The sequence below is a fragment of the Gorilla gorilla genome, chromosome 10 (assembly GCF_029281585.2).
Source record: "Gorilla gorilla gorilla isolate KB3781 chromosome 10, NHGRI_mGorGor1-v2.1_pri, whole genome shotgun sequence".
NCBI classification, from domain to species: Eukaryota; Metazoa; Chordata; class Mammalia; order Primates; family Hominidae; genus Gorilla; species Gorilla gorilla.
Genome location: NC_073234.2, coordinates 43727843 through 43751860, shown reverse-complemented (window position 1 = coordinate 43751860; position 24018 = coordinate 43727843). Strand labels below are relative to the sequence as shown.

The window sequence follows — 24018 nt, the reverse complement described above, 5'->3', positions numbered from 1 at the left end:
GGGATGCACCAGCGGGCTCTGTAGTAACACTGAGAAACCCTGGGTCACACTTCGATGTTGGAATTAGTATTAAGAGGGTGTTTTTTTGTTGTTCAACTATGGTTGTAGAGAAAACAACCCTACCCACTCTGCGAAGTTTGGCTGGGGTGGGAGTGGGGGAGGAGCCGGGCAGGGGGCGGATTCCGCAGCAGCAACTCCCCGGACGCGCGCAGGCCTCAAAGCCCCCCAGCTTCCGTGCCCCCTCGACCCTGAAACTTGGAGCAGGGTGGGGGTTCAGTATGAAGCCCCCGGACCGCCCCGCCCCTGGCCGCACTGACCGGATACTGGGGGTCATGGGGGGCATGCTGCGCGCATGCGCCCTCCCCGGGCAGGAGGGGGTAAGAATGGGGGCTCGCGGTGGGGTCGGGGGTCTTTCGGGGCCTTCAGGAGGGCTGCACCCACAACTCAACTTTTCCGAAAACGAGTCCTGCGGGGCAGTCGCAGGAATACATGAATTCTATTACGAGGGCCATAGCCCCGTTCTGGGCGAGCCTTTTATAACAATGTGGATTTTGACAGGTAGGAGAAGGGGAAGGGGGAGGTCAGGGCTGCCTAGGAGGGCAGGTTCCTTACAGTGGTTCTGTCCCCGCAGCCCCCGAGGAGAAGCCCTCTTGGGTTGGTGGGTACCGAGCCAGAGTCTGAACGTACGGAGGGAGATCACAGAAGGGATCGCGAACATGAGGTCCTCGCCGGGGCTCTGCAGCCCGGTAAGAAGCTGGGGGTGGGGTGGGGCACAGTTTGCTATCCTGCGCCAAGTGGCGAATTCAAAAATATTCTACTCTTATTAGCATAAAGTTCGCATCTAATTTGCATGAGACCCATTTAATCGCAGAGACCTCCACTCTTCTTGCCTTCGAGTCCAATGTGTGTCCCCCATCCCAGTCGGTCCCGAGCCCCCGCAGGCAGAGTGTCCCCGCGCCCCACCCCTGGCCCCTCGCCAGCCCGGGCTCCAGGACTTCGCCTTAATTGGCGATTAGTCTTAGCTGGAGTCCCGGGGCCTGGAGGAAAGAAGGGTCCTGAGAGAGAGCGGCATCTGGGTTGTGTTCACCCACAAAAGACTCCCCATACACGCACCCCGTACCAGGGGGCCTCTGTCCACTCGGCCGGGGACAGCCCCAAACCCAGAACATCTTCGCACAGGCCAAGGCCCCATCTACTGAGTCCTCCTTCATCGCAGAGGCCAAGGGGAGACCTGGGCAGACCCTGCCGACAGGCTGAACCCCGACCCCAGCGCTCCGCAGAGCCCGGGATGCGAGAGGGAGGGGGACCCCGGGGCAGGGGAGCACGGGCTGGGGAGGGGAAAAAGCGCTGGGGACGTGGAGTGGGAACGTGGTGGTGTCTGGGGGAGGGGCGATCGGGGCGGGAACCCGGCGCAGGCAGGAGGGGGAACGCGATGGAGAGGGCGGAGCTGGGCCGCAGAGGCCCCGCCTCGTGGCGGCCCCGCGGCCAGGCCTGTTATTCAGCTCGCCGCTCCGCTGGGACCCGCACAGCGCCAGTGGCTCGGGGGTCGGCCCTCGCCTCCTCCCCGGCCCGGGCCTAGAGCCACCCCCAAGCAGAGGCCGGAGACAGCTGGAGCGGCTGCCGCATCCCGGCCCAGCCTCCCCTACCGTCCCTCCCCCTTCCACTGGACATCTGGACCCTAGGCCCCCGCACCGACAGGGTTCCGGAAACCCTCCCCGCCCAGCCCGGCTGCCGGGCCCCGCGCCTCTCTCTCTCTAGAGCCCCCAGCCCGCCTCAAGACTAGACTTCCGCCTACCCCTGGACACCTCCTCCCGGTCCCCTCCCTCCCCCCCTCCCACAGCCTGGACCGGGGTAGGAGGGAGGGGGGGTGTGCGCCCGGCGCCGTCCCCGCCCCGCCCCCCGTGATTCCCCCTGCATGGCCGGCCCGGGTGGGGGGCGCGGGGGGGCCCGGGCGCCATGCGGGGGGGGCACAAAGGGGGTCGCTGTGCCTGTCCCCGTGTGATCCGAAAAGTGCTGGCAAAATGCGGCTGCTGCTTCGCCCGGGGGGGACGTGGTGAGTGCCAGGTCGAGAGGGTCCAGTGTTGAGTGGGGGGCGGGCTGGGGGTTCAGGGCATCTGTTTGCCCTGGCCCTTGGGATTTAGGGTTGGAGACTGTATGTGTTTTCCAGGAAAGTGGTTTCTTAAGTGATCCCTAAGGTCCCTTCTGCCTCCAAATTTCTGTTAGTTCAAGTTAAGGAAATTGGGGAAGGGGCAGGGAACTCATCTCTTTCCCTTAGTCAAATGGGTTTGAGAAAAACCCACCCACAATCCCCTTAGGCCTAGAACCGATTATTTTCCTCAAACCTTTTGCTAAGAATCTACTTCTGAAGAGGGACAGGAGAATGGAGGAATGAGAATGAGGTGGTTCTACAAGGGGCTTTATAAGGAATCACAGCTCTCTGTCGCTGAGCACAGGCCAACCATAACCCTGATGGACCCTCCTCACTGGCCTCCTCTATTGGGTCTACGCATGTGTTGGGGAGGTGGGCTGTAGAAGTCTTTTCTTTTTATAGTGATTACTGCAATTGGTGGAGGAGGGGACTGGGAGTGGCAGATGGACCCAGCTCATCCTCCCCTCTTCCCAGAGAATGGTCTGTACCCATTGAAAGGGGGAGGGTTGTAGAAGAGCAGATGGCCACCCCCAGCTTCCAATGTCTGCCCAGATGGCTGCCCCCACCCCCATATCTATGCTATGCTCAGGATATGGGGAACCTCCACATGTAACTGGGGGTTCCGGGCCTGGAGAGCCAGGCGTTTACCTTACTGTGCTTTCTCCCAGGGGTGCCCTGGTGAAATTTTCTATCCTGGCCAACTCAAATGAGGATGGCAAGAGAGTGAGCCCTTGGAGAGAGAGGCTGAGCATCATGAAGAGACGACCCTGGGAGTTCCCTGGGGACCCTGAGTCTGGAGCTGGGGCAAAGTCTATCACCTCCTCTCTTTTTCCTCCCATTAGAATCCTATTCCATTGCGGGCAGTGAGGGGAGTATATCGGCTTCTGCTGCCTCCGGTCTGGCTGCCCCCTCTGGCCCCAGCTCTGGCCTCAGCTCTGGCCCCTGTTCCCCAGGCCCCCCAGGGCCCGTCAGTGGCCTAAGGAGATGGTTGGATCATTCCAAACATTGTCTCAGTGTGGAAACTGAGGCAGACAGTGGTCAGGCAGGACCATATGAGGTGAGCAGGGAACGGCACCAAAGCATGTGGGACATCTATGAAGGACACTGGCAGAGAGGGCAAGTTGGGGCCACCCAGCTACTGTCCCCGACCTCTGACACTTGATTTCTGGCCCCCAGAACTGGATGTTGGAGCCAGCTCTAGCCACAGGAGAGGAGCTGCCGGAACTGACCTTGCTGACCACACTGTTGGAGGGCCCTGGAGATAAGACGCAGGTGTGAGGACAGGCTCTGGGGAGGCTCCTTTCACTCAAGGGGCATTCGTCTGCTCACCCTAGGATGTTCTTTCCTTCCAGCCACCTGAAGAGGAGACTTTGTCCCAAGCCCCTGAGAGTGAGGAGGAACAGAAGAAGAAGGCTCTGGAAAGGAGTATGTAAGTGTCCACAGCCCTTCCCTGCAGTTGCACAACTTCCAGAAGACTGTCCCTCACATTTTAGATGGAATTTCCTCCAAGGTTGGCTATGATGATAAAGGGGAGGAGGGAGGAACGGGCTGAACCAAGGATGAGCTCTGATGCTGAAGTGGGGGCCTCCTCCTGCTTTCATCCTAGGTATGTCCTGAGTGAACTGGTAGAAACAGAGAAAATGTACGTGGACGACTTGGGGCAGATTGTGGAGGTAGCTCCCTTTACCCCTTCCCAGCCCCTCCTGCCTGCTTTTCCATCTGCCCAGGGCTATTTTCAGGAGGTGCCTGGGCGCTCCTCTGTCCCACCTCTCAAGCCTCCCCACTCCTGGACCTTCCTACTCTGGGGGCAGGGCGGCTCCCACCAGGGAGGGGGAGGTGGAACACACCCTGGATTTGTGTACAGGAGCACCATTAAGGTGGGGAGAGGGCCACCACATGCTCATGACCCAACCTCAACTTTCCCACAGGGTTATATGGCCACCATGGCTGCTCAGGGGGTCCCCGAGAGTCTTCGAGGCCGTGACAGGATTGTGTTTGGGAATATCCAGCAAATCTATGAGTGGCACCGAGAGTGAGTGGTGGAAGGCCGGGCGCGGTGGCTCATGCCTGTAATCCCAGCACTTTGGGAGGCCGAGGCGGGCGGATCACGAGGTCAGGAGATCGAGACCATCCTGGCTAAAAGGGTGAAACCCCGCCTCTACTAAAAATACAAAAAATTAGCCGGGCGTGGCGGCGGGCGCCTGTAGTCCCAGCTACTCAGGAGGCTGAGGCAGGAGAATGGCGCGAACCCAGGAGGCGGAGCTTGCAGTGAGCCGAGATCGTGCCACTGCACTCCGGCCTGGGCGACAGAGCGAGACTCCGTCTCAAAAAAAAAAAAAAAAAAAAAAAAAAAAAAAAAGAGAGTGAGTGGTGGAATTCTGACAGCTAGGTGCTGGGGAGGGGCCCTCATCTGGTTGTCCTGTATCCTAACATCAGCCCATTGCGACTTAAGGAATGTTTGGAGAAGTTTTGTAGGGCACACTACCAGGGCAGACAGCTCGAAATTGCTGGGAGTGGGCGAGGTGGGGGTTGTGAAATGTATTTGACCTGCTGCTTCTCTACCAACCCCTCCAGCTATTTCTTGCAAGAGCTACAACGGTGTCTGAAAGATCCTGATTGGCTGGCTCAGCTATTCATCAAACACGTGAGGCTTGAGGGGGCAGGGCCTGGGGCGGGGCTTAGGAATGGGCTGGGATTCTCTGGAGATGTGTCCTCCCTCCTTGCCCACCCTGCTCTCTCTTAAACGTTACCCGTTAGGAGCGCCGGCTGCATATGTATGTGGTGTACTGTCAGAATAAGCCCAAGTCAGAGCATGTGGTGTCAGAGTTTGGGGACAGCTACTTTGAGGTCAGTAGCTGAGATGTCTTGGTGGGAAGGAGGACAGAACTGGGGCTTTCCAGGCTGCATAACCACCCTGTCCCTGTCCCCAGGAGCTCCGGCAGCAGCTGGGGCACCGCCTGCAGCTGAACGACCTCCTCATCAAACCTGTGCAGCGGATCATGAAATACCAGCTGCTGCTCAAGGTCAGGACCCCCTTTTTCCTGGGGGCACAGCTGGCTGGCACAGCTGTTTCCACATTCATCTCCCCAGGGTTCTTAGGGCTCCCCCAGACTTCCTGAGGGCCCTCACTGGTGTCCTCAGGGGAGGATGTGAGAGCTTCTAAGGGTGTCCTCGTGACCTCCCTGAGCGTTTCTTCTCTCTGTCTTAGGATTTTCTCAAGTATTACAATAGAGCTGGGATGGATACTGCAGACCTAGAGGTGAGGACCCCAGATCTTCCAGGACACACCATGTGCTCCTTATCCTCCTAGTATCTCATGGGTTCCCCCAGCCCCTTGGGTGGTTTACAGCTGTCTGGTTTTTAGGGGGAGGCTGGTTGGGGTTGAGATACCGTCTGAAGAGGCAACTGGCTGAGGAGGCCTCTTTCCCAATAATGACTCTCTTCGCCCAACAATGCGCCTCCCTCACCTGTGTCCCAGCAAGCTGTGGAGGTCATGTGCTTTGTGCCCAAGCGCTGCAACGATATGATGACGCTGGGGAGATTGCGGGGATTTGAGGTACGGAGATAGGGCAAGAAACTGGAGGCCCGATGCTCTTCTGCCCCAGCCCTAGCACTCAGGAGGTCCTTATGGGGAGTTGTCTTCTCCTGGGGCTGACCCCATGGTTGGTTGGGCATGTCAGGCGAGGAAGGGAGGAGCAGAGAATTGTCCTTTTTCTTGTTCTTTTTCCAAGGCCACTATCCTTTTGGTTTCAGGGCAAACTGACTGCTCAGGGGAAGCTCTTGGGCCAGGACACTTTCTGGGTCACCGAGCCTGAGGCTGGAGGGCTGCTGTCTTCCCGAGGTCGAGAGAGGCGCGTCTTCCTCTTTGAGCAAATCATCATCTTCAGTGAAGCCCTGGGAGGAGGAGTGAGAGGTGGAACACAGCCTGGATATGTATACAAGAACAGCATTAAGGTGGGGAGAAGGCCACGAGGGAGGGCTTGGAGAGAGAGAGGGCATGAGGCCTCTGAGAGGATGTCTCAGAAGAGCCAGGGAGGGCCTGAGGAATCTGGGGGCTGTCTCCTATCTGCCAATTCAGGTGAGCTGCCTGGGACTGGAGGGGAACCTCCAAGGTGACCCTTGCCGCTTTGCACTGACCTCCAGAGGGCCAGAGGGTGGGATCCAGCGTTATGTCCTGCAGGCTGCAGACCCTGCTATCAGTCAGGCCTGGATCAAGCATGTGGCTCAGATCTTGGAGAGCCAACGGGACTTCCTCAACGGTGAAGCTCTCATCCTTTCTTCCCGATGTGCTCTCTCAGCCCCTTGACCTCCTGAATCCCTCACTGCCCAGTCTCCAGTACCTACCCTCTGACCATGGCCCATCCCCTTTTCCACTGCTAGCTCAAAATTTGATAGAATCCCCTAAAGCCCTAAGCAATTGACATTGGCTGACAGGGAGGGAGGGCAAAGTGGGAGAATGATACAGGCCCTAGGGAACAGACCTGTCTCTGCGGTAACCCTCCTTCTGTTCCTCTCTTTGCTCCAGCATTGCAGTCACCCATTGAGTACCAGAGACGGGAGAGCCAGACCAACAGCCTGGGGCGGCCAAGAGGGCCTGGAGTGGGGAGCCCTGGAAGAATTCGGCTTGGAGATCAGGCCCAGGGCAGCACACACACACCCATCAATGGCTCTCTCCCCTCCCTGCTGCTGTCACCCAAAGGGGAGGTGGCCAGAGCCCTCTTGCCACTGGATAAACAGGTATGACGAATAGAGCTCCCTCATTGTAGGGATAAAAAGGGGAGAGCCTCTCTTGTTCTGGGACCCCAAGTTCCCTCCCCATACCATTCCTTCCTTTTATCTGGTCCTTCCTACTTCCCATCCCTTACGCTTCTCCCCTCTATTTTAACTCTGGAGAAGCTGATAGTCTCAGACAGTCTAAGATATCTGGCAAGAGGAGGTGGCTTGGCTAGGGACTTAAACTGAAAAGAGAGAATTGAGGGTAGATTTCTGGCCTTTTTGATCCTCTGACTTGAATCTTTTCTTCAGGCCCTTGGTGACATCCCCCAGGCTCCCCATGACTCTCCTCCAGTCTCTCCAACTCCAAAAACCCCTCCCTGCCAAGCCAGACTTGCCAAGCTGGATGAAGATGAGCTGTAACTGGTGACAACCATGGGGGTGGTGCTGACTCAGCCGCCTATTCCCCAAGGAGCTTCAGGGCAGTCCTTCTGGCACTGCTCCAGAATTCCTCCTTCTTGGTGTGTCTGGAGGGTGGGCAAGGCTGGGAGGGATATCAACTTGGAGGAGAACACCTAGACCCAAGGACTTTTTTCCACCCAAGGAACACAGTTTCCTTCAGCTCCCATCCCTATGCATGCATCATGGTCCCCCCAAAAGGAGGATATGTGGGTGGGTGGGAGGGCTGGGGCAGGGGCCAGATAGAAATTATTGGTTTTGTTTTTTAATTTTGTTTTTCCTGTTTTCTGAGAATAAAGGTTTTGTTATATCACCGAGGCTCCTGTCTTGGCAGAGGGAAGGGGAGGCTGTAGTGGGGGTAGGTGGGGTGAAGTGATATGAAAGAGATCGGTTGGCCCCAGCCATTGGAGGAGGGGGTCTGGTGAAAGGAGAAGGGGACAGGGTGTAAGATAAAATATGTTGCTATCTTTGTCCCTCAACTGCAGTTGCAGCAGTTGAGGGACAAAGACTGAGGCATGGAACCACTGGAAAGCCCTTAGATTCTTCTTCTTCCTTTTTTTTTTTTTTTTTTTTTTTTTGTAGAGTTAGGGTCTCACTATGTAGCCCAGGGTCTTGAACTCCTGGGCTCAAGTGATCCACCTGTCTTGCCCTCCCTAAGTGCTGGGATTACAGCCATGAGCCGTTGCATCTGGCCAGCCCTAGATTCTTGATGTATCCTCTTTACCCAGCCCTTCTTTTTCCCTACCCACCCTCTGGTCTAGACCCCACCAGAAAGCCCAATGCAGTGTGACTTCTCACCATTCCCCCAACACCCAGATACGAAAGCACAAAATGCCAATGTACCTTTCCTTCTGAGGCTACCATGTTCAGCTGAGGGAGGATGGGAAGGTGGAGAGGATCCTGGGGGCTGCAGCCTTTTCCTGGCTCTGGGTCTCCCTATCTTTGCTCTCTGCGAGGTCATAAGCCGTGTTCATAGTGAGCAGAAGGGGATTCTTCTTCAAGCCATGGACCCAAGAACGGACAGCCCAAGGGGATCTTCACCGCTCCCAACTTCTGGGAGAGCCGCTGGAAGAGAGCGAGCCAAACATTCACACAGCCATGTCCAGATGCCCTGTCCTGGGTCCTTAATGCATCTCCGAGTCCACTGTATCCATTCGTCCCTTGGGCTCAGTCACGTGCACTTGGGCTTCCTCAATAGACAATAGACTGCTGGGCTGGGAGGGTGAGGAGGAGAGCTGGAGCCTCCCTGTGGGCCCGAGGTCCCTTTGGCCGATAATAGGGGGAGGGATTCCTAAGGGGGGTACAGGACGTAGCGCCCAGATAAGACTTCTGCAGAACAATAGGAGGAACTGAAGAGGGGAAACCCACCCTCACTGCACCCCACCCCCCAGGCTTTGGGGTCATGGACTGGGGGACCAGAGGATCATGGGGAGGGGTGCCGAAGATTCTTGTGAATGGGGGGGGGATCATGGCAAACAGCAGGATTCTGGAGTTAGAACCTTTATATTTCTTTAGGAACCATAGGGACACATGAGGGGGGTGGCTGACCCCTTTGAACTTAGTTTGACCACATATGTGCTTTTGAATGCCTACTTTGTGAACAGCATTTGTTTTTTGCTTGTTTGTTTGTTTTTTGTTCTTTTTGAGATGGAGTCTTGCTCTGTCGCCCAGGCTTGAATGCAGTGGCTCCATCTCGGCTCACTGCAACCTCCACCTCCTGGGTTCAAGCGATTATCCTGCTTCAGCCTCCCGAGTAGCTGGAATTACAGGCACCTGCCACCATGCCCAGCTAATTTTTGTATATTTTAGTAAAGACAGGGTTTCACCATGTTGGTCAGGCTGGTCTCAAACTCCTGACCTCAGGTGATCCACCTGCCTCGGCCTCAAAGTGCTGGGATTACAGGCGTGAGCCATTTCACCTGGCCTGTGAAAAGCATTTGAATGTGATAAATGGTGCTTCAGTTTTTTTGGTTCCTAATAAAAAAATATCCTGTGGGTTCAGTATTTCCCCCGAGGCCCTGAACTAGGCCCAGCCACTCCTCACAGAGGTGTGGGTGCTGGTTCTGTCATTATCCCTCTCCAATACATGTGGCTGCATTCCATGTCAGTAGGACATGAAACTGCTTTTTGGAACCAGCTGTGCCCCATGAAGATGTGGGTCTGGGTGAGGTTCAGGATGGGCGCTGAACTTTTTTGCTCTGGCTGGGAGATTGTAGTGGCTCAGGGAAGGACCAGTGACCCAAGAGGAACCAGCCTCTCTCTCCGCCCAAGGTGCCGATGGGGAAAGGAACCGGGAGTTAAGTGAAAAGTCTAAGGAAGGGTAAATAGCGGGTGTTGAGTGTCGGGGTGCGCTTGCCTTTCGGATTCTCTCTCTCTAATATCTACACATTTCCACAGCCACCCCAGAGCCAGCGATCAGATCCGGCCAAGGATGTCTGCAGAAACGCCTAACATAGAGACTCTCCCTCTCCAAGCCGCGGCTCTCGCCAGACCCGAGAAGGTCCTCAAGCGAGGGTGACCTCAGGGCCGGATTGGACCCTGCTTCGTGGGAGGCGGGACTCAGGGCTTAGCGGGAGGAGGAGTATTTAAGACCGGGCGGAGTTGGAGGTGGCCAAGGGCAGAATGAGCGGGATTCAGGGCACCAGGACCTACCCAGGCGCGGGGGACACCTCTGACCTTAAGTACCCCTTGGGAACCAGGCTCAGGGAAGCTCTCACCGAGGCTCGGTTCCATCAGCTCTTCGGCGGCGAAGAGCAGGAACCGGAGCTACCTGAAGAGCGCGGCTTTCCCCGGCTCTTCGGGCTGTGGAGACTGCGGGCTCGCGCTTGTTCCGGGACGGGGGCGTGGCGCCTGCTGCTGGCTCGGCTGCCCGCGCTGCACTGGCTGCCCCATTACCGCTGGCTGGCCTGGCTGCTCGGAGATGCGGTGGCCGGAGTGACCGTGGGCATCGTGCACGTGCCCCAGGGTGAGAGGCCCTAACAGCAGCCTGTCGGGAGCACAAGCTCTAGAGGGCTTCCAGGAGCAGGCTTAGGGAGCTGGGAATCCGGGAGCAGATGGTGGGTTCCTGCCGTTGAGGGTGGGAGAGAGGGATCTGAGGCCAAGTTTGAGGTAAGGACTGTGGAGCTCCATCAGATCCCCACCCCCACCTCCCCTCATCTGCGCAATCCTGCGAGAAGCCTTAGACAGGTTCTGGCTCAGAGAACTGGAGAGAGGCACAACGCCTGGCCCCCAGGACTTGGCCACAGCGTCCCTGACCTTGTCTGCTCCATGACCTCTCACTGAGGCCCATTAACCCCTCAGTTCCCTCATGAGGCTTGATTTAGCATCCTTGATGCCAGCTCTTAAGAGTCTGGGAAGTGCATTTAAGTCCTGGAGGTTGGACAAGGCCCCCTCCCCACAGCACACCTTTCCATCCACTTCTATCCCAGGCATGGCTTTTGCTCTCCTGGCCTCCGTGCCCGCGGTGTTTGGACTCTACACTTCTTTCTTCCCTGTCCTCATCTACAGCTTGCTAGGTACTGGGAGACACCTGTCCACAGGTGAGTGACCAGGGACTTCCAATGACTCTTCTTCCCTATGGGATGAAAATGGACAGGGGCTGTTATTTCCCTTCTTCCCAATTTCCCTCTTCACCTCTCCTACCTTCACCTCCCTCCTTGCCCAACCCTGCCAGGAAACTGACCTAGGCAATGCTTGCTAGAGTGGGTGCAAAGAGGTGGGAGTTTACCTGAACTTTTTTCCCCTATGAAATTTGGTTAAAATGAACATCTCAGGGACTTGGAAGGGGAAAAATAGATGCATGGTCCCCCAAAGGGGCACGCAGTAGGCAGAGAATCTGCAGGAGGGAGCAGTTTTTGCCGGCTAGCGCAGCTCTTCGCTCCCCACAGTCTTGACGGGGCAGCAGCCTTCTTGGAGAGCGGAGTCTGGCAGCAGGATCTCGGACCCAAGGCATGGACCCTGAGCTGTCGCCCTGCCCAGGGCTGCACAGCTGGTGATGTCTGCATTTGTCCCCCGGCGGCAGGAACTTTCGCCATACTCAGCCTCATGACAGGCTCGGCAGTCGAGCGGCTGGTGCCGGAACCCCTCGTGGGGAACCTGAGCGGAATCGAGAAGGAGCAGCTGGACGCTCAGCGGGTTGGGGTAGCCGCGGCCGTGGCCTTCGGGAGCGGGGCGTTGATGGTGAGGGAGGACCCGGGGAGGAACCCGGGGGATCCCTGCTGAGGGGCCAGGTAAATTGGGCCGGGGAAGAGGGAGGGACCAGCTTTCGGCTTGGGTTCGGGAGGGCGGAGGTGCGCGGGGTTGGTTTGCTCCTCCTCTAGATGGTGACAGCGCGTCTTCTCCCCCACAGCTGGGGATGTTCGTGCTGCAGCTCGGCGTCTTGTCCACCTTTTTGTCCGAGCCTGTGGTCAAGGCGCTGACCAGCGGGGCCGCGCTGCACGTGCTCTTGTCCCAGTTGCCGAGCCTCTTGGGGTTGTCCCTCCCGCGCCAGATCGGCTGCTTCTCTCTCTTCAAGGTGGGGGTGGAAGAAGAAAGGAGAAGGGGCTTCTAGAGGTCCCATGAATAGGGAAACTCGAAAAGGGAGGAAGGACGGAGGGTGGAGGGGTAGTATGTGACAAGGGAGCAGGAAAGGAGGTTGGAGCCACGTGGCTGAACGAGGGCGCTGAGGAGGTGTAAGCCCTGGTGGGTAGAGAGGGCCTCGCTCTGGGGGTCCCGCTCCGGGGCGCATGAACCCTGGCACGGGGCCCTCTGCTCATCGCCCCTGCCCTCAGACGCTGGCCTCCTTGCTGACCGCGCTGCCTCGGAGCAGTCCAGCCGAACTGACCATCTCCGCGCTCAGCCTGGCGCTGCTCGTGCCGGTCAAGGAATTGAACGTGAGATTCCGAGACCGGCTACCCACGCCGATCCCGGGGGAAGTCGTCTTGGTGAGGATGGCCGTGCGCGCCGGCCCCCTGCCCGCGCAGACCCTGCCGTCCTGTGGGAACTGGCCGCTGCCGCCCCCTGGTGGAGTGCAGAGAGGCCACGGAACAGAGGGCTGGCTCACACTTTCCTTGGCCTCCTGCAGAAGGACGCTTTGACCTTCCACACCCCCCTCGACACTGTCCTACGTCTCTCACGGAGCACCCCCTAGACCTCTTGGAGTTTCTTCTGCCATCCTACAGCGCTCCCTTGAGGTCTTGCTGGTCACAGCACCTTCTCTGACATCTGTCCTCACCAGGGTCCTTCCCTGTAATTCACAGTGCCTCTCCCTCTCCACCCTCCACCGACATTTCTCTCTCTCCCCCACTAAATAAACGTTCCGTGTCTCCACAGATGCCAGTATATCACTAGATATCGTCCAGCTTCCCTCTTTGGAAGGCTCAGTGGCATCTCTTCATATCCACCATCCTTCACAGAAGCGTCCTCTTACTTCCACGGCTCCAGGTTCTGTGGCCTCAGGCATATGTCATCCCTCTTTCCCAGCTCTACACTACAAATCAGTTGTCAGGCCCTCATCCCAAACACAACCCCGCTCCCCCAGGTGCTGGGCTCCTGCAACCAGCTAGGCCTGCATTATGGTCCTCTCTCATGGTCAGCCCCTTCTAGCTTCTGCCAGGGACCCCATCTCTTCCCATGCCTTCATTTTGCTCTCTTTTTCAGGTGCTTCTGGCCTCTGTGCTCTGCTTCACCTCTTCTGTGGACACAAGATACCAAGTCCAGATAGTGGGGCTGTTGCCTGGAGGGTAAGACAGAATGAAAAGATGCCAGCTTTCTCTTCTCCCACCTCTCCCACCCAACACTCCCTCTTATCTCCACCCCCCATTTTCTCTGCCTTCCTTATCTCACTGAAGCACCTAACCCCTCCTCACCATGGATCCCTCCCTCTCCAGATTTCCCCAACCTCTCCTCCCCAACCTGGCTGAGCTGCCCAGGATTCTGGCTGACTCGCTGCCCATTGCACTGGTTACTTTTGCGGTGTCTGCCTCCCTGGCCTCCATCTATGCAGACAAGTATAGCTACACTATTGACTCCAACCAGGTGGGACTCTGACTGTGGACCCCAACCCTCTCATTTGACTTCCCACCATGCCTTTGTCTCTCCCACTTCATCTCACTGTATCCCTCCAGGAGCTCCTGGCACATGGTGCCTCCAACCTCATCTCCTCCCTCTTCTCTTGCTTTCCCAACTTGGCTACGCTGGCCACCACCAATCTACTGGTGGATGCTGGTGGGAAAACACAGGTAAGAGGGCATCCTTGGATGAGGAGAAAGGATGGGCCATCCAGGCAAGGTGGCGGTGGTGGAGAAACAGGTGGAAGATGGCTAGATACCCAGGTGGCACCTATATAGAGAAGACTGGGGATCTGTGAGAAAGGGTGACTGAGGGGATGGAATTGTAGATAGGAGAGATGGAAGATAACAATGTTCCAGTAAGACCTTTGTAGGCTCTAAGCACTGAAAAAGTTTATGGTGCCCCAGGTGTGGTTCAAAATAAAAACACAAAACTACAAAATAAACTTAAGAGATAAAATTCTTATTTTTTTCACACAATGACATTGTCTTTTAAAAGGAAAATCACATATCAAAGTCTCCCCCTAATATTTTTGGTTTCCCTTACTTTGCTGGTGCCCTAAGCACATATACCCTGCTTATAGGGTAACCCAACAGTGGCTTTTAAGGTGGAGGTGGGCTGCAAAACTGGGGAACTTGAACAACGGACATCTACAAGGAGACTGGTGAATAATGGGCATTTAATTAATTGGGGGGAGGGGGGGGGTTAGATGTGAATGGCAGAATATTAAGAAGGGGGTTGTGTGCAAGGAGATTTGGGAGAAGGGAGACTTCCGAGGAAGATTAGGCAGAGTGGGCAGGAAGACCAGCTCTCATGTGGGGGTGGGAGGCTCCCTTCCTTTTTTGCTCCTGTTCCTCCTTTTCTCTAGCTGGCAGGCCTCTTCTCCTGCACAGTGGTCCTGTTGGTGCTGCTGTGGCTGGGGCCCTTCTTTTACTGTCTGCCCAAGGTAAGGAGCAGAGGAGGCATGAGCATGGCTGGGAGGGGTAGCTGTATTCCAGGACATCGAGGTAGTCAGCCCACCTCCTCTGCCTCAAGGCTGTCCTGGCTTGCATCAACATCTCCAGCATGCGCCAGGTGTTCTGCCAGATGCAGGAACTTCCACAACTATGGCACATCAGCCGAGTGGACTTTGTGAGAAATGCCATTACCCCCAGATTGCCCCTCTCATCTTGTTAGCATCCCCAGCCTCTGCCCTGAACCAAACCTAATTGTCCTGGTCTTAAGTTCTGCAACCCACCCACTCCCCCAGCAAACATAACTCCTAATATGCTTTACTCACAGGCAAGGGAAAGGATGGGGTTTGAACCCCTTTGACCTGAATATTTGTAACTTCCCAACTGGTGTGGGTCATTACATTTGGTGTGTGTCCCATTGAATCAACCCTGTTCTTTCCTTCTGTCATGCTTTCTACTTCTTCCTGGGTCATCTCTCCCCATCACTTGCCTTGGTAGTCACTGCCCTGGATCTCTTTACCCAGCAGTGATGGCCTGGCTTTTCTTTTGGGCAATCCACCCCTATCCCTATCCTGCAGGCTGTGTGGATGGTCACCTGGGTGGCTGTAGTGACCCTGAGTGTGGATTTGGGCCTGGCTGTGGGTGTGGTCTTCTCCATGATGACTGTGGTCTGCCGCACCCGGAGGTGGGCATAGAGATGAGTGGAGTTGAGGTCGGGGCAGGGAAAGAGAATGAGGTGCTTGGGGTGACTCTCCAGCCAGGCCAGGCTAAGCTGGAAATCTGGCCCCACCTTCTTCCCTAGGGTGCAGTGCCTGGCACTTGGACAGGCTGAGGGGACAGAGCTCTACAGACCACACAGAGGAAGCCCCAAGGTGGGTGGGCTGCAGCCAAAGAAGGAAGGGAAGATTAGCCCCAGACATTTCTCTGATCCTTTGACCTCTTAGCTCCTCCAGGTCCTGGGGCTCTGCATCTTGAGCTATCCAACACCACTGTACTTTGGGACCCGTGGGCAGTTTCGCCGCAACCTGGAGTGGCACCTGGGGCTCGGAGAAGGAGAAAAGGTGAAGGAGCTTGGTTTAGGAGGGATATGGATCCTCAGGGAGTGGGAGGCAGGTGGGTGTTCTGAGGGGGATCCTTGTGCTCAAGGGGTGCATGTTCATGCTGTGTTTCGGGAGTGGTGACTGCCCTTCTTTACTTATAGGAGACTTCAAAGCCAGATGGCCCAATGGTTGCAGGTGAGATGGGGTGACAAGAAGGAAGATTTGGGCATGTTGCATGGTGACACCTGGGTACTCCTGTCTTCTCCCATTCTAGTTGCTGAGCCTGTCAGGGTGGTGGTCCTAGACTTCAGTGGTGTCACCTTTGCAGATGCTGCTGGGGCCAGAGAAGTGGTGTAGGTGAGGGAGAGGGTAGGTTGAGGAGAAACCCCTTAGCATCTCACTCATACCCTCTGATCTGGGACTTAACCCCTTTGCCCCATCCCTGCAGCTGGCCAGCCGATGTCGAGATGCTAGGATCCGCCTCCTCCTGGCTCAGTGTAATGGTGAGATGTGTGGAGAAGAGCGGGGCCCAGTGCCTGGGCAATGACTGGACACCTGCGGGAGGGAAAAGGACCCGGTGTGGACTTAGGGTCTCAGAGTCTGACGCCCTCCCCACATAGCCTCAGTGCAGGGGACACTGACCCGGGCAGGACTCCTGGACAGGGTGACCCCAGATCAGCTGTTTGTGAGTGTGCAGGATGCAGCTGCTTATGCCCTGGGGAGCCTGGTAAGGGGCAGTAGCACCAGGAGCGGGAGCCGGGAGTCACTGGGCTGCGGCAAGTGAGGCAGGGTTAAGTGGCTGGAGACCCAGGGAGAGGGGTTTGGGAAAGGTTCTGAGGAAGATCAAGAAGAAAAGGGTGGGGACGGAATGAATAGTAGATTGAAGACCAAATCAGGGAGCCCGGGCTGAGCTATGGGTGAGGAACTGAAGAATTCAGATCCCTAAGTAAGTGGGGTACCCCTGAGAGGATTGCCACATTTCATTAAGGAAGAGGGGTGCCTAATCTATTCCTGACATGTCTCCTCTCTTCTCCAGGAGCTCACTGACCCAAAGATTTGCACCGTGTGGGTCTGACCTCATCATGTGGAGTGCAGAGGGCCCTGATGACATGTGTGTGATGAGGACCATGACCCTTGAACCCCCTTACCTAACGTAACTAATAAAATGAAGCTGAGAGCTTTGGAATCCATGAAGTGAGTCTAGGTGTTTGCACAGGGACTCTGGTGCCCCTTCTTTTGTGCCCACAGCATTGCAGAGACACAACTAAGAATGGCTTTCACCAACCACCAGCCCTCACCCCAGCCCCAGAGCCACAAGTTCTCTCTGTGGGGGTGGGGCTGGAGCAGGTACACAGAGTACTGGATCTGAAGATGCAGATGAGGGGCACAGTCTTGGGATTATGTGTTGGGGAACTTCCCCACCCCCTCGGTCCCAAGATGAGAGGACAGTGTTTCCACCTTAGGTTCTTAGAGTCCCTCTGGGCTCTTTGGCACTTGGAAAGTGATCCCCCCATTTCCTGCCCCATGAGAATGGGCAGGGGGAGGACTTGGCACTGGCTGTGGGAGAGGTTATGGCTCCACCAGGCCTCTGGGCACTGGAAAAAGGAGGGGTGTCACCAGGACAACCCCTATTGGGCATCAGGTTCTGAAAAGGAAGAGTGAGGAACTAGAGGCTCAGGGACAGCCAGTAGAGTGCTCACAGGGTGGTGGGGTTTGTTGGAAATTCCTGGCAGGGACAAGGAGGCAGGCCCAGCCTGACAGTCAGAAATCCCCAGCGGGCCATCACTGGGAGGTCATGCACTGCAGCCGGTGTTTGAAGAAGAGCAGCCGGTGTTTGGCCATCTGGCTCTCGTCCAGTGATCCTGGGTAACGGTACCGGGCATAAGTCTCTGCCCCGGCATCTCTTGATGTCCAAGGCAGCTTCAATTTGGATGCATGATCCACCACGACGTCGGAGCAGGAGCCAACCCGAAGGGAACCAAGCCCATCCAAGAAGAATTCTGGGGGTGGAGGGGAGTACACAGTGAGGGATCCTGAGGGTGCAGAAGGCCGACTGGTAAGGGAGAACTCTCAAATTTAGGGTGTGGAAAGTGTGTGTGCAAAGGCTTGTTTCTAAGGACCTTGAGCATGTAAATCAACTCCCTGGGTCTCAGTCTTACTCTTGTGTAAATGGAGTCAATATACTTGTGCTTTGAAAATGGAAAAACCTACCCCCACTCCCAGAGGTTAAATAAACGCCAGATGGGTTGCACCGACTGTGGTCTGAACTAGGGGAAGCGCTGGGAGTAGAGTAGGGGTGGCGGGAACAGTGATGGGGAAGCTTATGGGGGCCCAGCGGCTGTGCTGGGAATGGAGATTCAACATGGCACATGTATACATATGTAACAAACCTGCACGTTGTGCACATGTACCCTAGAACTTAAAGTATAACAAAAATATATATATTTATTAAAAAAAAAAGAGTATGCGGGGCTGGGAGAGGGTGGGAGCTGTCTCTCGCCCAGGTGCAGGTCTTGGTAAATCACTGCAGAACTGTTCTAGGGTTCCCGGTGGCGCCTGGGCGCGGGTGCAGCCTAGGAGGAGAGGCGGGTGACCGTGCGCCAGCTCCCCGTGGGGCTCCTGCCAGGGTCGACCGGGAGGGGGCGCCACTTACCCAGATGAGCCACTCGGCTGAGGCGGGGGTCGAAACCGACCTCGCGCACCTTGTCAGTCCGCGCCAGGAAGAAGTTAACCACGCCGTCCGTAACCACGCAGCCTGGGAAGCCGACGAGCTCGTGGTGGAAGCCGCGCCTTTGCCGGAGGCAGTTCCCGAGGCCTGGGGCGCCGGGCTCCACGCTCAGCAGCTGCCGGTAAGTGGTGGCAAAGCCGGAGATCTCGCGCACCGCGCCCCCCACCTGCAGGGAGAGGGAGGTTGCCTCCAGGCGGGCCTGGGATAGGGGACCCGAAGGGGTCAAGGTCTGCGCTCCGGTGCCTTCGGGGGTACCCCTGCCCCATCCTCTTCCGCTTCACCCCTGCAGGACCCAGACAGTTCCCAGGCCCCACTTCGTGGTTCTCTCTTTGTCCCAGGGCTGGCCGTTCCTGGCCGCAGCGCCCCCCGCTGTGGCCTTAGCCTGTTCAAGGCCCTTCTCCACCCCCACGTCCTGCAGCCCCTGCCCTACCAGGTCCAGCGGCGTCCGCTCCAGCACGTCCACAAGCCTCTCCAGCCGCGTCCGCGCCGTGAAGACGAAGTCGTCGTCCACCCACAGCACGTACTTGGTGGTTACTTGGGACACGGCCAGGTTCCGGCCTGCGAACCAGCCCTGACAGAAAGGTGTGTGTGGTTGGGGAGGCTGCAGAAATAGGACACGGCCCTCTGCCACCTTTCTTTCTCTCCCCCGACCCTTCTCAGCTTGTATTCTTCTCCAGACTTTTGAGTGCTTTCGAAAGGCCAGGAGCTAGGTAAAAGAAATGCAGATCCCCACAGAGGTTCCAAGTCAGTGGTCTTAGAATGCGTTTAATTTCCGTGTGCATTTATTTATTCATTCATCAGCTATTTTATTGAATGCCATTAGGCAGGAAGCACCATTCTAAGAATTCAGAGAGAATTTCCTGCTCCCACGAAGCTTACATTCCAGGAATCCTCATGCTTAACAGGCACCCCATGATTCTGAGGCAGGTGGTCCTCGAATCACTACCCTGGAGGCTGCAGATTGAGGGCACACCCCCTGCGGGAGTCCTCTGACCTGCCGTTCAGCCTGCTAGCTGCACACCTTGCCGAAGGGCATGAGATAGTGTTCCACGTAGGGGCCACTAACGCGCTCTGGCTTGTCGCTGTCGTCAGCGATGACCACGGTAACCGTTGGGTAGAAGCGGCGGATACTGGTGATGAGAGCCCGTAGCCGATCATAACGGAGGAAGGTCTTGGTGGCAATCGTGACTAGAGCGCTGATGTTGTACTGGGCTGAGATTGGGGGCACAGGGTTGGGTGCAGACAAGGAGGGTTGGGAGAGGGGAACAGGTAGATATCCCCTCCCAGGACTGCCCTCTCCCAACTTGCTCCCCACCAAGGCTGGTTCTAATATGTCCCTGCCCCTACCAGCCTCACCTCCCTGCGGCAGAGACCCAGGTGGGTACAGCCGAGGGTTGGGCGGGTGTCTTATGCGGATAGTGAAAGCAGCCTCATGTCCCTCGGTGGAGAACCGGACTGGGAAGAAAGGACATGGCATTTGACCCTGAAGTGTGGGATAACATTCTGTTTTCAGCCAATCAATATTTAAGTGCCTACTCTGTGTCCCACCTTTCTGGGCCTTGGTGGACAAGAACAGAAGGTTCTTACCTTCATGGAACTTACATTCTAATGGGTAGGAGAAAAAACAACAAAGAAAATTTTAAGTAAAAGCTAACCTTTATTGAGCACTTACTATGTGCCAGACCCGTTAAAAAATTACCTTAAATATATGCACTCATTTTATCCTCATGATAGCCCTATTAAGTAGATTCCTACAACAGAAAAAAAAGCTGAGACACAGAAAAGTAACTTGCCACATTTACACAACTATTAAGCAACAAAACTGATAGCAACCTAGTCAGTCTGGTGCCAGGCTAAGTAAATTAAAAAATTCAGATACTGGTAAGTATTGAGTGGAAAATAAGACAAACAAGTAATGTGATAGTGAAGAGGAGACATTTGAGCTGAGATCTAAATGACAAGAAGGAGCCAGTCTGCAAAAATCTGGGGAAGAGCATTCCAGGCTGAGAAAATAGAAAGTGCAAAGGCCCTAAGGTCGAAGCAAACTTAGTGCAACAAACCAGCTTTGGGGAGAATCAAAGAGGGCTTTTAGGCCTTTTTTGCTGGAAGAGAAATGGGATCTCAGGAAAGTAAAGACCTTTGCCCTCTAGTAAGGGGTGGGTTGGGAATATAGTCTTCTAACTCCTTAGACAAGTCTCTTCCTGGGGCCCCCCACAGTTGGCCTAAAGGGGAGACACACCCAAGGCTCGGGTTTCCCTCTGGCTTGCTCCAGCCCCAGATGAACAAAGGCCCCCTTTCTCCCTCTGGCCCTGCTGGTCCAGTTGAAGCACCCATTGTGTGGCTGGACAGCTCTGGCCATAGCCCAGATGCCTCCCATGCCCTCTGCCGTTTACCCACTCCAGCCTTTCTGGTTCTTCTCTGTTTGCCCAGCCTGCCTCTCTCTCCACCCAGGCCTCGCACCTGTGTCTGCTGTGTTGGTCTGGTAGCTTCGGCTGCTGTAAGTGACCAGTTGTAGTTGCCTGTTGAGTTGGTCCAGCCCTGGGCTGACAAGGGTGAGATCTGCCTGACCCTCTCCAGTGAGAGTAACTCCAGTCACTTCCCCTGCCACGTCCCAGGTGCCTAGGGAGGCAGTCAGGTTCACCTAGGAGGGAATTGGAGAGTGCAGGGTTAGGCCCCAGACCCACTTCTTGCCTCCCTGATTCGCCCATCCTTCCCTTAGTAGCCCTGCCTCCCTCCCAGCATTCTTGATGCCTACTTGGCCTCCTTGCCTTCTTGTTTTCTCTCACCTGGTATACCTCCTGACCAGAAGCTGCCTGAAGGCTCAGCCCTAGGAGAAAGGAGTGGGGGGATCAGAATCACATAGGCAGCCCTGAATTCTTTCTCATTTTCTCTCCCTGCTGTCACCACACACAATAGAGAACTTTCCACCTATTCTTATTGAGGCCTCAGCAGGGCACACTGTATAACATAGCCTACAGTGACTGATTTTTGAGCCCGTCCCATCAAAGCTTGCCCTATGGCCTGCCTTGACCACCACCTAACCAATGGTTAGTCAGCAAAGAATAGATTCTTTCCCCCAAAACTCCCCAGTTACAGTCTTCTGAAATTCCTAGAGTCCCTTCCGTCCTCACTTCCCACCTCCTAAGCCCCCTTTTGAGCTTAAGTCCCCCATTCATCAGAGGTTCCCACCTCCCATTCCAATCATCTCCCATTCTTCCCCACCCAACCTTGGGCTCTGCCACCCCCACTGTGGCTGAGGTCATCCTCTGGGACCCTCCTCCCTACCTGGCACCAAGATGCTCCTGAGGGGCTGAACTTCCACACCCTGTAGGGGGTACTGGAGCGGGGAGTTGGCAGGGGCTATGAGCAGCTGGTCAGCTGGGGACTGGCTCCTGGCAGTGGAGGAAGGAGAGGACAGAGCAGAGTCGGGGGGAGAGGGTCTCTCCCTCCCGGCACAATCACTGCTCTCCCCCTGTGGAGTCATGCGCTTCTTTCAAGCTGGTACCTCGACAGAAAGGCCTGGAACTCCTGCTCTCTTGTGGCAGAGGCAGCCCTCAGCTCTGCAGGGTCAAAGGCCTTGGTGAGGTCAATAGCTCGGACTTGTTTCTGGAAGGGGAGGGGGAGGCCCCCCACACTGGACTCACAACTGCAGTTGTTCCAAGCCAGCAGCCTGAAGGGGGTAGGTAGTGAGGGTCATCAGAGCCCAGCTACACAGCTCCATTCATCCCATAAACACTGACACAGCACCCCACACCTTGGCCCTGCAATTCTGTCTATCTAGGCTCTGTCCCCTTAAATGCTGCCCTTCAAATAGTCCTCGGGAGGGGGACCAAGGATCGGATGACCTATCCCCTAAATCTGGATTTTAGAGTTGTAGGATAGGGCCAATTACCAGGATTTCAGGAGCTGCCTACCCACCAACCAGGACCCCACCTGGCGTCTCTTCTCATACCTGAATCAGGACCTCAGGGAGTCTTTCAGGGCCCTCCCTTGACTGCACAACCTCCCACACCCATCCCCATCCTTATCCCCATGGCAAGGTTCAGGGAGAACAGATTTTCCCCAGCCCAAGCCTCAGCAGCCTCCCACTTCCACCTCCCACTTCACTCCACACAACCCGTTAGGAGAATGCAGGCATCTGAGCCCAGCAGTGGAGGAAACAAAAGCCCCCAGACCACCCCCAGCGAGCGCCGCGCTGCGCCGCCGCGGTCCGCACTCACCCCACTACTTGCTCCTTGATCCTGACCGGGATGTGTGCGTAGCGGGGCTCAGGAGCAAGATCTGGCAGCTCGGGCCTGCGGGGGCTTCGCGGGGGCGCCCACGGCGCAAGAGGTACCCGGAGGCCGGGCGCGTCCCGGGTGCTCGCGTACAGGAGCCCCAGCGAGGCGCAGGCGAGCAGAAGGACCAGAGCGCACAGGGCCCGGCGGCCCAGCCACATCCTAGGTGGGGGTAGGGTGGGGAGTGAGAAAGGGAGGGAAGAAGGGAGGGCAAGGGATGGGGCCCTTGGCCCCCGCGTCCTCAGAGGCTCCTGCCGGCTCCCAAGAGCGCTCTCCACTCCACACATCGCGCTAGGGTTTGCACTGCCAGCCGCGGTTTTCCCGGTACCCCTCCCCTCACTTCCCAGGCCCCAGGGTCTCCCGGCCTCCTTTCTTCTCGCCCTCTCCTGCATCTCGGTTTCCTCTCACACCCGAGGCCTGGCATCTTAATGCTGAAGACATCTGGATGCCGCGGTTTCGACGCGGCCGTGCGTGAGCGGAAAAGCCCCGCTCTATTAGGGCAGTGGCAGTCCCCAAGCCCGCCGCCCGCCCTGGCCGGCGCGCCCCCGACTCCTCAGTCGGAGCATCACCTGGGCCGGGGTGGGCTGCGGAGGGCGGCTCCACACCTAGCCTGTCAGGAAAAAATGCAGAATCACGCCCGTGCTGGCGGGCGCCCCCGGCGGAGGTGACCCGATGAGTGGCCTCGGGAAGCGGCGCGGGGGACAGGGTGGACCGGGAAGCGCGCCTCCTCCCGCCTCCTCCTCCTCCCCTCACCAACCAATCCCCCCACCCCCCCACCCCGGGCACTGACCTGTCTAACGCTCTAAGGCAGCGGCAAAATTTCGGTCCGGGCTGTGCCGGGCTCTCGCCCCGGCCTGAGGGTCCTCATGGGGCTGGGGGCTGCCCGATGGGGGAGCTGGGCATGAGCCTGAGGGTGTGGGGGACCCTCCTGCCTCTGGAGCGCGCCCGACCCCTCCCGTCTTGGAACTCCCAGGGCTTTTGTGGAGCGCGGCGCGGTGGTGGTTCTGGGCGTTTCCTGCCCGGGGGCGGTTGGCGGGGCGCGAGGACCAAGTTAAGAGTCTGTTGCACCCCAGCCCCGGGGGCAAAGCCGGGGATCCCTGGCTCCGCGTCCCACTGGCAGCGCGGGGAGGGCTCTGGCCGCCGCCCGGCTCTTCGCACCGCAGGGCAGCGCGGCTCAGCTCCCGGCTCGTTGCGGCTGCTTCGGCTCCGCGCGGGGAATGCGAGCGCCCCGGCGCCTTCTAGTGGGCGCGGAGGAAACTGCGGGGGCGCGGAGCAAACGCGGGAAGGTCCTCGCTCACAGCCCCCAGTCCTTAGCCTCCAAACACTGGCATCTCAACCGCCTGCTCCCACCACCATCCATTCCGTTGCCTGCTCGTTCTGAGCTTGTAGGCAAGGATGGGCAAATAAGGGCTTTGGGAGGAGGTAGGGCGGGGGCGCGCTAAAACTCAAGTCAAGTTTGAATGTTAGGGCGAAGATAAAGGAAACAACCCCTGGAAAATAAACGCTCTGCCTGGCTAACAAAGACTGATGCACAGCCTCCTTCTCCCCCTCCTCCCCGCCCTGCCCCCCATTATTTAACAGACACTCAAGAGATACACACTGGGTAATTGAAGGCCCTATTTCCCCGAACTGCCGCTTGGTGCAACCTTGC

The 24018-nt window shown here is 56.9% G+C and overlaps 2 protein-coding genes and 1 pseudogene across 19 annotated transcripts; 2 read left to right on the top strand and 1 right to left on the bottom strand.

Annotated features, from left to right (window-relative positions):
* The first annotated feature begins 154 nt into the window (after nucleotides 1-154).
* On the top strand, nucleotides 155-7634 carry ARHGEF25 (Rho guanine nucleotide exchange factor 25). Of its 6 annotated transcripts, none has more exons than XM_019039081.4 (16): nucleotides 155-377; nucleotides 632-746; nucleotides 2992-3206; nucleotides 3326-3421; nucleotides 3502-3578; nucleotides 3756-3822; nucleotides 4078-4181; nucleotides 4724-4793; nucleotides 4907-4996; nucleotides 5080-5172; nucleotides 5358-5408; nucleotides 5628-5705; nucleotides 5903-6103; nucleotides 6228-6408; nucleotides 6675-6886; nucleotides 7175-7634. In XM_019039081.4, the coding sequence occupies exons 1-16, from the start codon at nucleotides 279-281 to the stop codon at nucleotides 7283-7285; spliced, it is 1860 nt and encodes a 619-aa protein (XP_018894626.3). In that variant the 5' UTR covers nucleotides 155-278; the 3' UTR covers nucleotides 7286-7634. The 6 variants fall into 6 exon arrangements, with proteins under 6 accessions (XP_018894626.3, XP_018894627.3, XP_055215236.1 ...); XM_019039082.4 differs by having other exon boundaries at nucleotides 175-377; nucleotides 6330-6408; XM_055359261.2 differs by lacking the exon at nucleotides 4907-4996 and having other exon boundaries at nucleotides 223-377.
* An 80-nt stretch (nucleotides 7635-7714) lies between these two features.
* On the top strand, nucleotides 7715-15352 carry SLC26A10P (Solute carrier family 26 member 10; annotated as a pseudogene). The gene is made up of 12 exons (XR_010129320.1): nucleotides 7715-10286; nucleotides 10750-10860; nucleotides 11343-11500; nucleotides 11670-11834; nucleotides 12091-12243; nucleotides 12959-13041; nucleotides 13189-13336; nucleotides 13426-13539; nucleotides 14238-14315; nucleotides 14405-14500; nucleotides 14901-15007; nucleotides 15267-15352. The product of XR_010129320.1 is annotated as a Solute carrier family 26 member 10 (transcript).
* On the bottom strand, nucleotides 13811-23584 carry B4GALNT1 (beta-1,4-N-acetyl-galactosaminyltransferase 1). Of its 12 annotated transcripts, none has more exons than XM_055359256.1 (11): nucleotides 22937-22977; nucleotides 22311-22529; nucleotides 21596-21760; nucleotides 21376-21482; nucleotides 20877-20917; nucleotides 20551-20731; nucleotides 19447-19545; nucleotides 19112-19302; nucleotides 18521-18661; nucleotides 18016-18289; nucleotides 13811-17362 (listed from the first exon to the last, which is right to left on the bottom strand). In XM_055359256.1, exons 2-11 carry the CDS (start codon nucleotides 22526-22528, stop codon nucleotides 17145-17147), a joined length of 1635 nt encoding a protein of 544 aa, XP_055215231.1. In that variant the 5' UTR covers nucleotide 22529; nucleotides 22937-22977; the 3' UTR covers nucleotides 13811-17144. The 12 variants fall into 12 exon arrangements, 10 of the variants coding, with proteins under 10 accessions (XP_055215231.1, XP_055215232.1, XP_018894624.1 ...); XM_055359257.1 differs by having other exon boundaries at nucleotides 18016-18256; XR_008670651.2 differs by having other exon boundaries at nucleotides 15620-15917; nucleotides 17063-17362; nucleotides 18016-18256; nucleotides 22311-23118.
* Nucleotides 23585-24018: the final 434 nt, after the last annotated feature.

Excerpts from the sequence above, each read along its gene's own strand:
- ARHGEF25 (XM_019039081.4), top strand. The coding sequence starts at position 279 with ATGAAGCCCCCGGACCGCCCCGCCCCTGGCCGCACTGACCGGATACTG. Across the intron at positions 4,794-4,906 it reads CTCAGCTATTCATCAAACAC|GAGCGCCGGCTGCATATGTA; the intron begins GTGAGGCTTGAG and ends GTTACCCGTTAG. Across the intron at positions 6,104-6,227 it reads TATACAAGAACAGCATTAAG|GTGAGCTGCCTGGGACTGGA; the intron begins GTGGGGAGAAGG and ends CTGCCAATTCAG.
- B4GALNT1 (XM_019039074.3), bottom strand. The coding sequence starts at position 22,759 with ATGCAGGAGAGGGCGAGAAGAAAGGAGGCCGGGAGACCCTGGGGCCTG. Across the intron at positions 21,761-22,310 it reads ATCAAGGAGCAAGTAGTGGG|GCTGCTGGCTTGGAACAACT; the intron begins GTGAGTGCGGAC and ends TACCCCCTTCAG. Across the intron at positions 21,483-21,595 it reads TTCCAGGCCTTTCTGTCGAG|GAGCCAGTCCCCAGCTGACC; the intron begins GTACCAGCTTGA and ends CTCCACTGCCAG.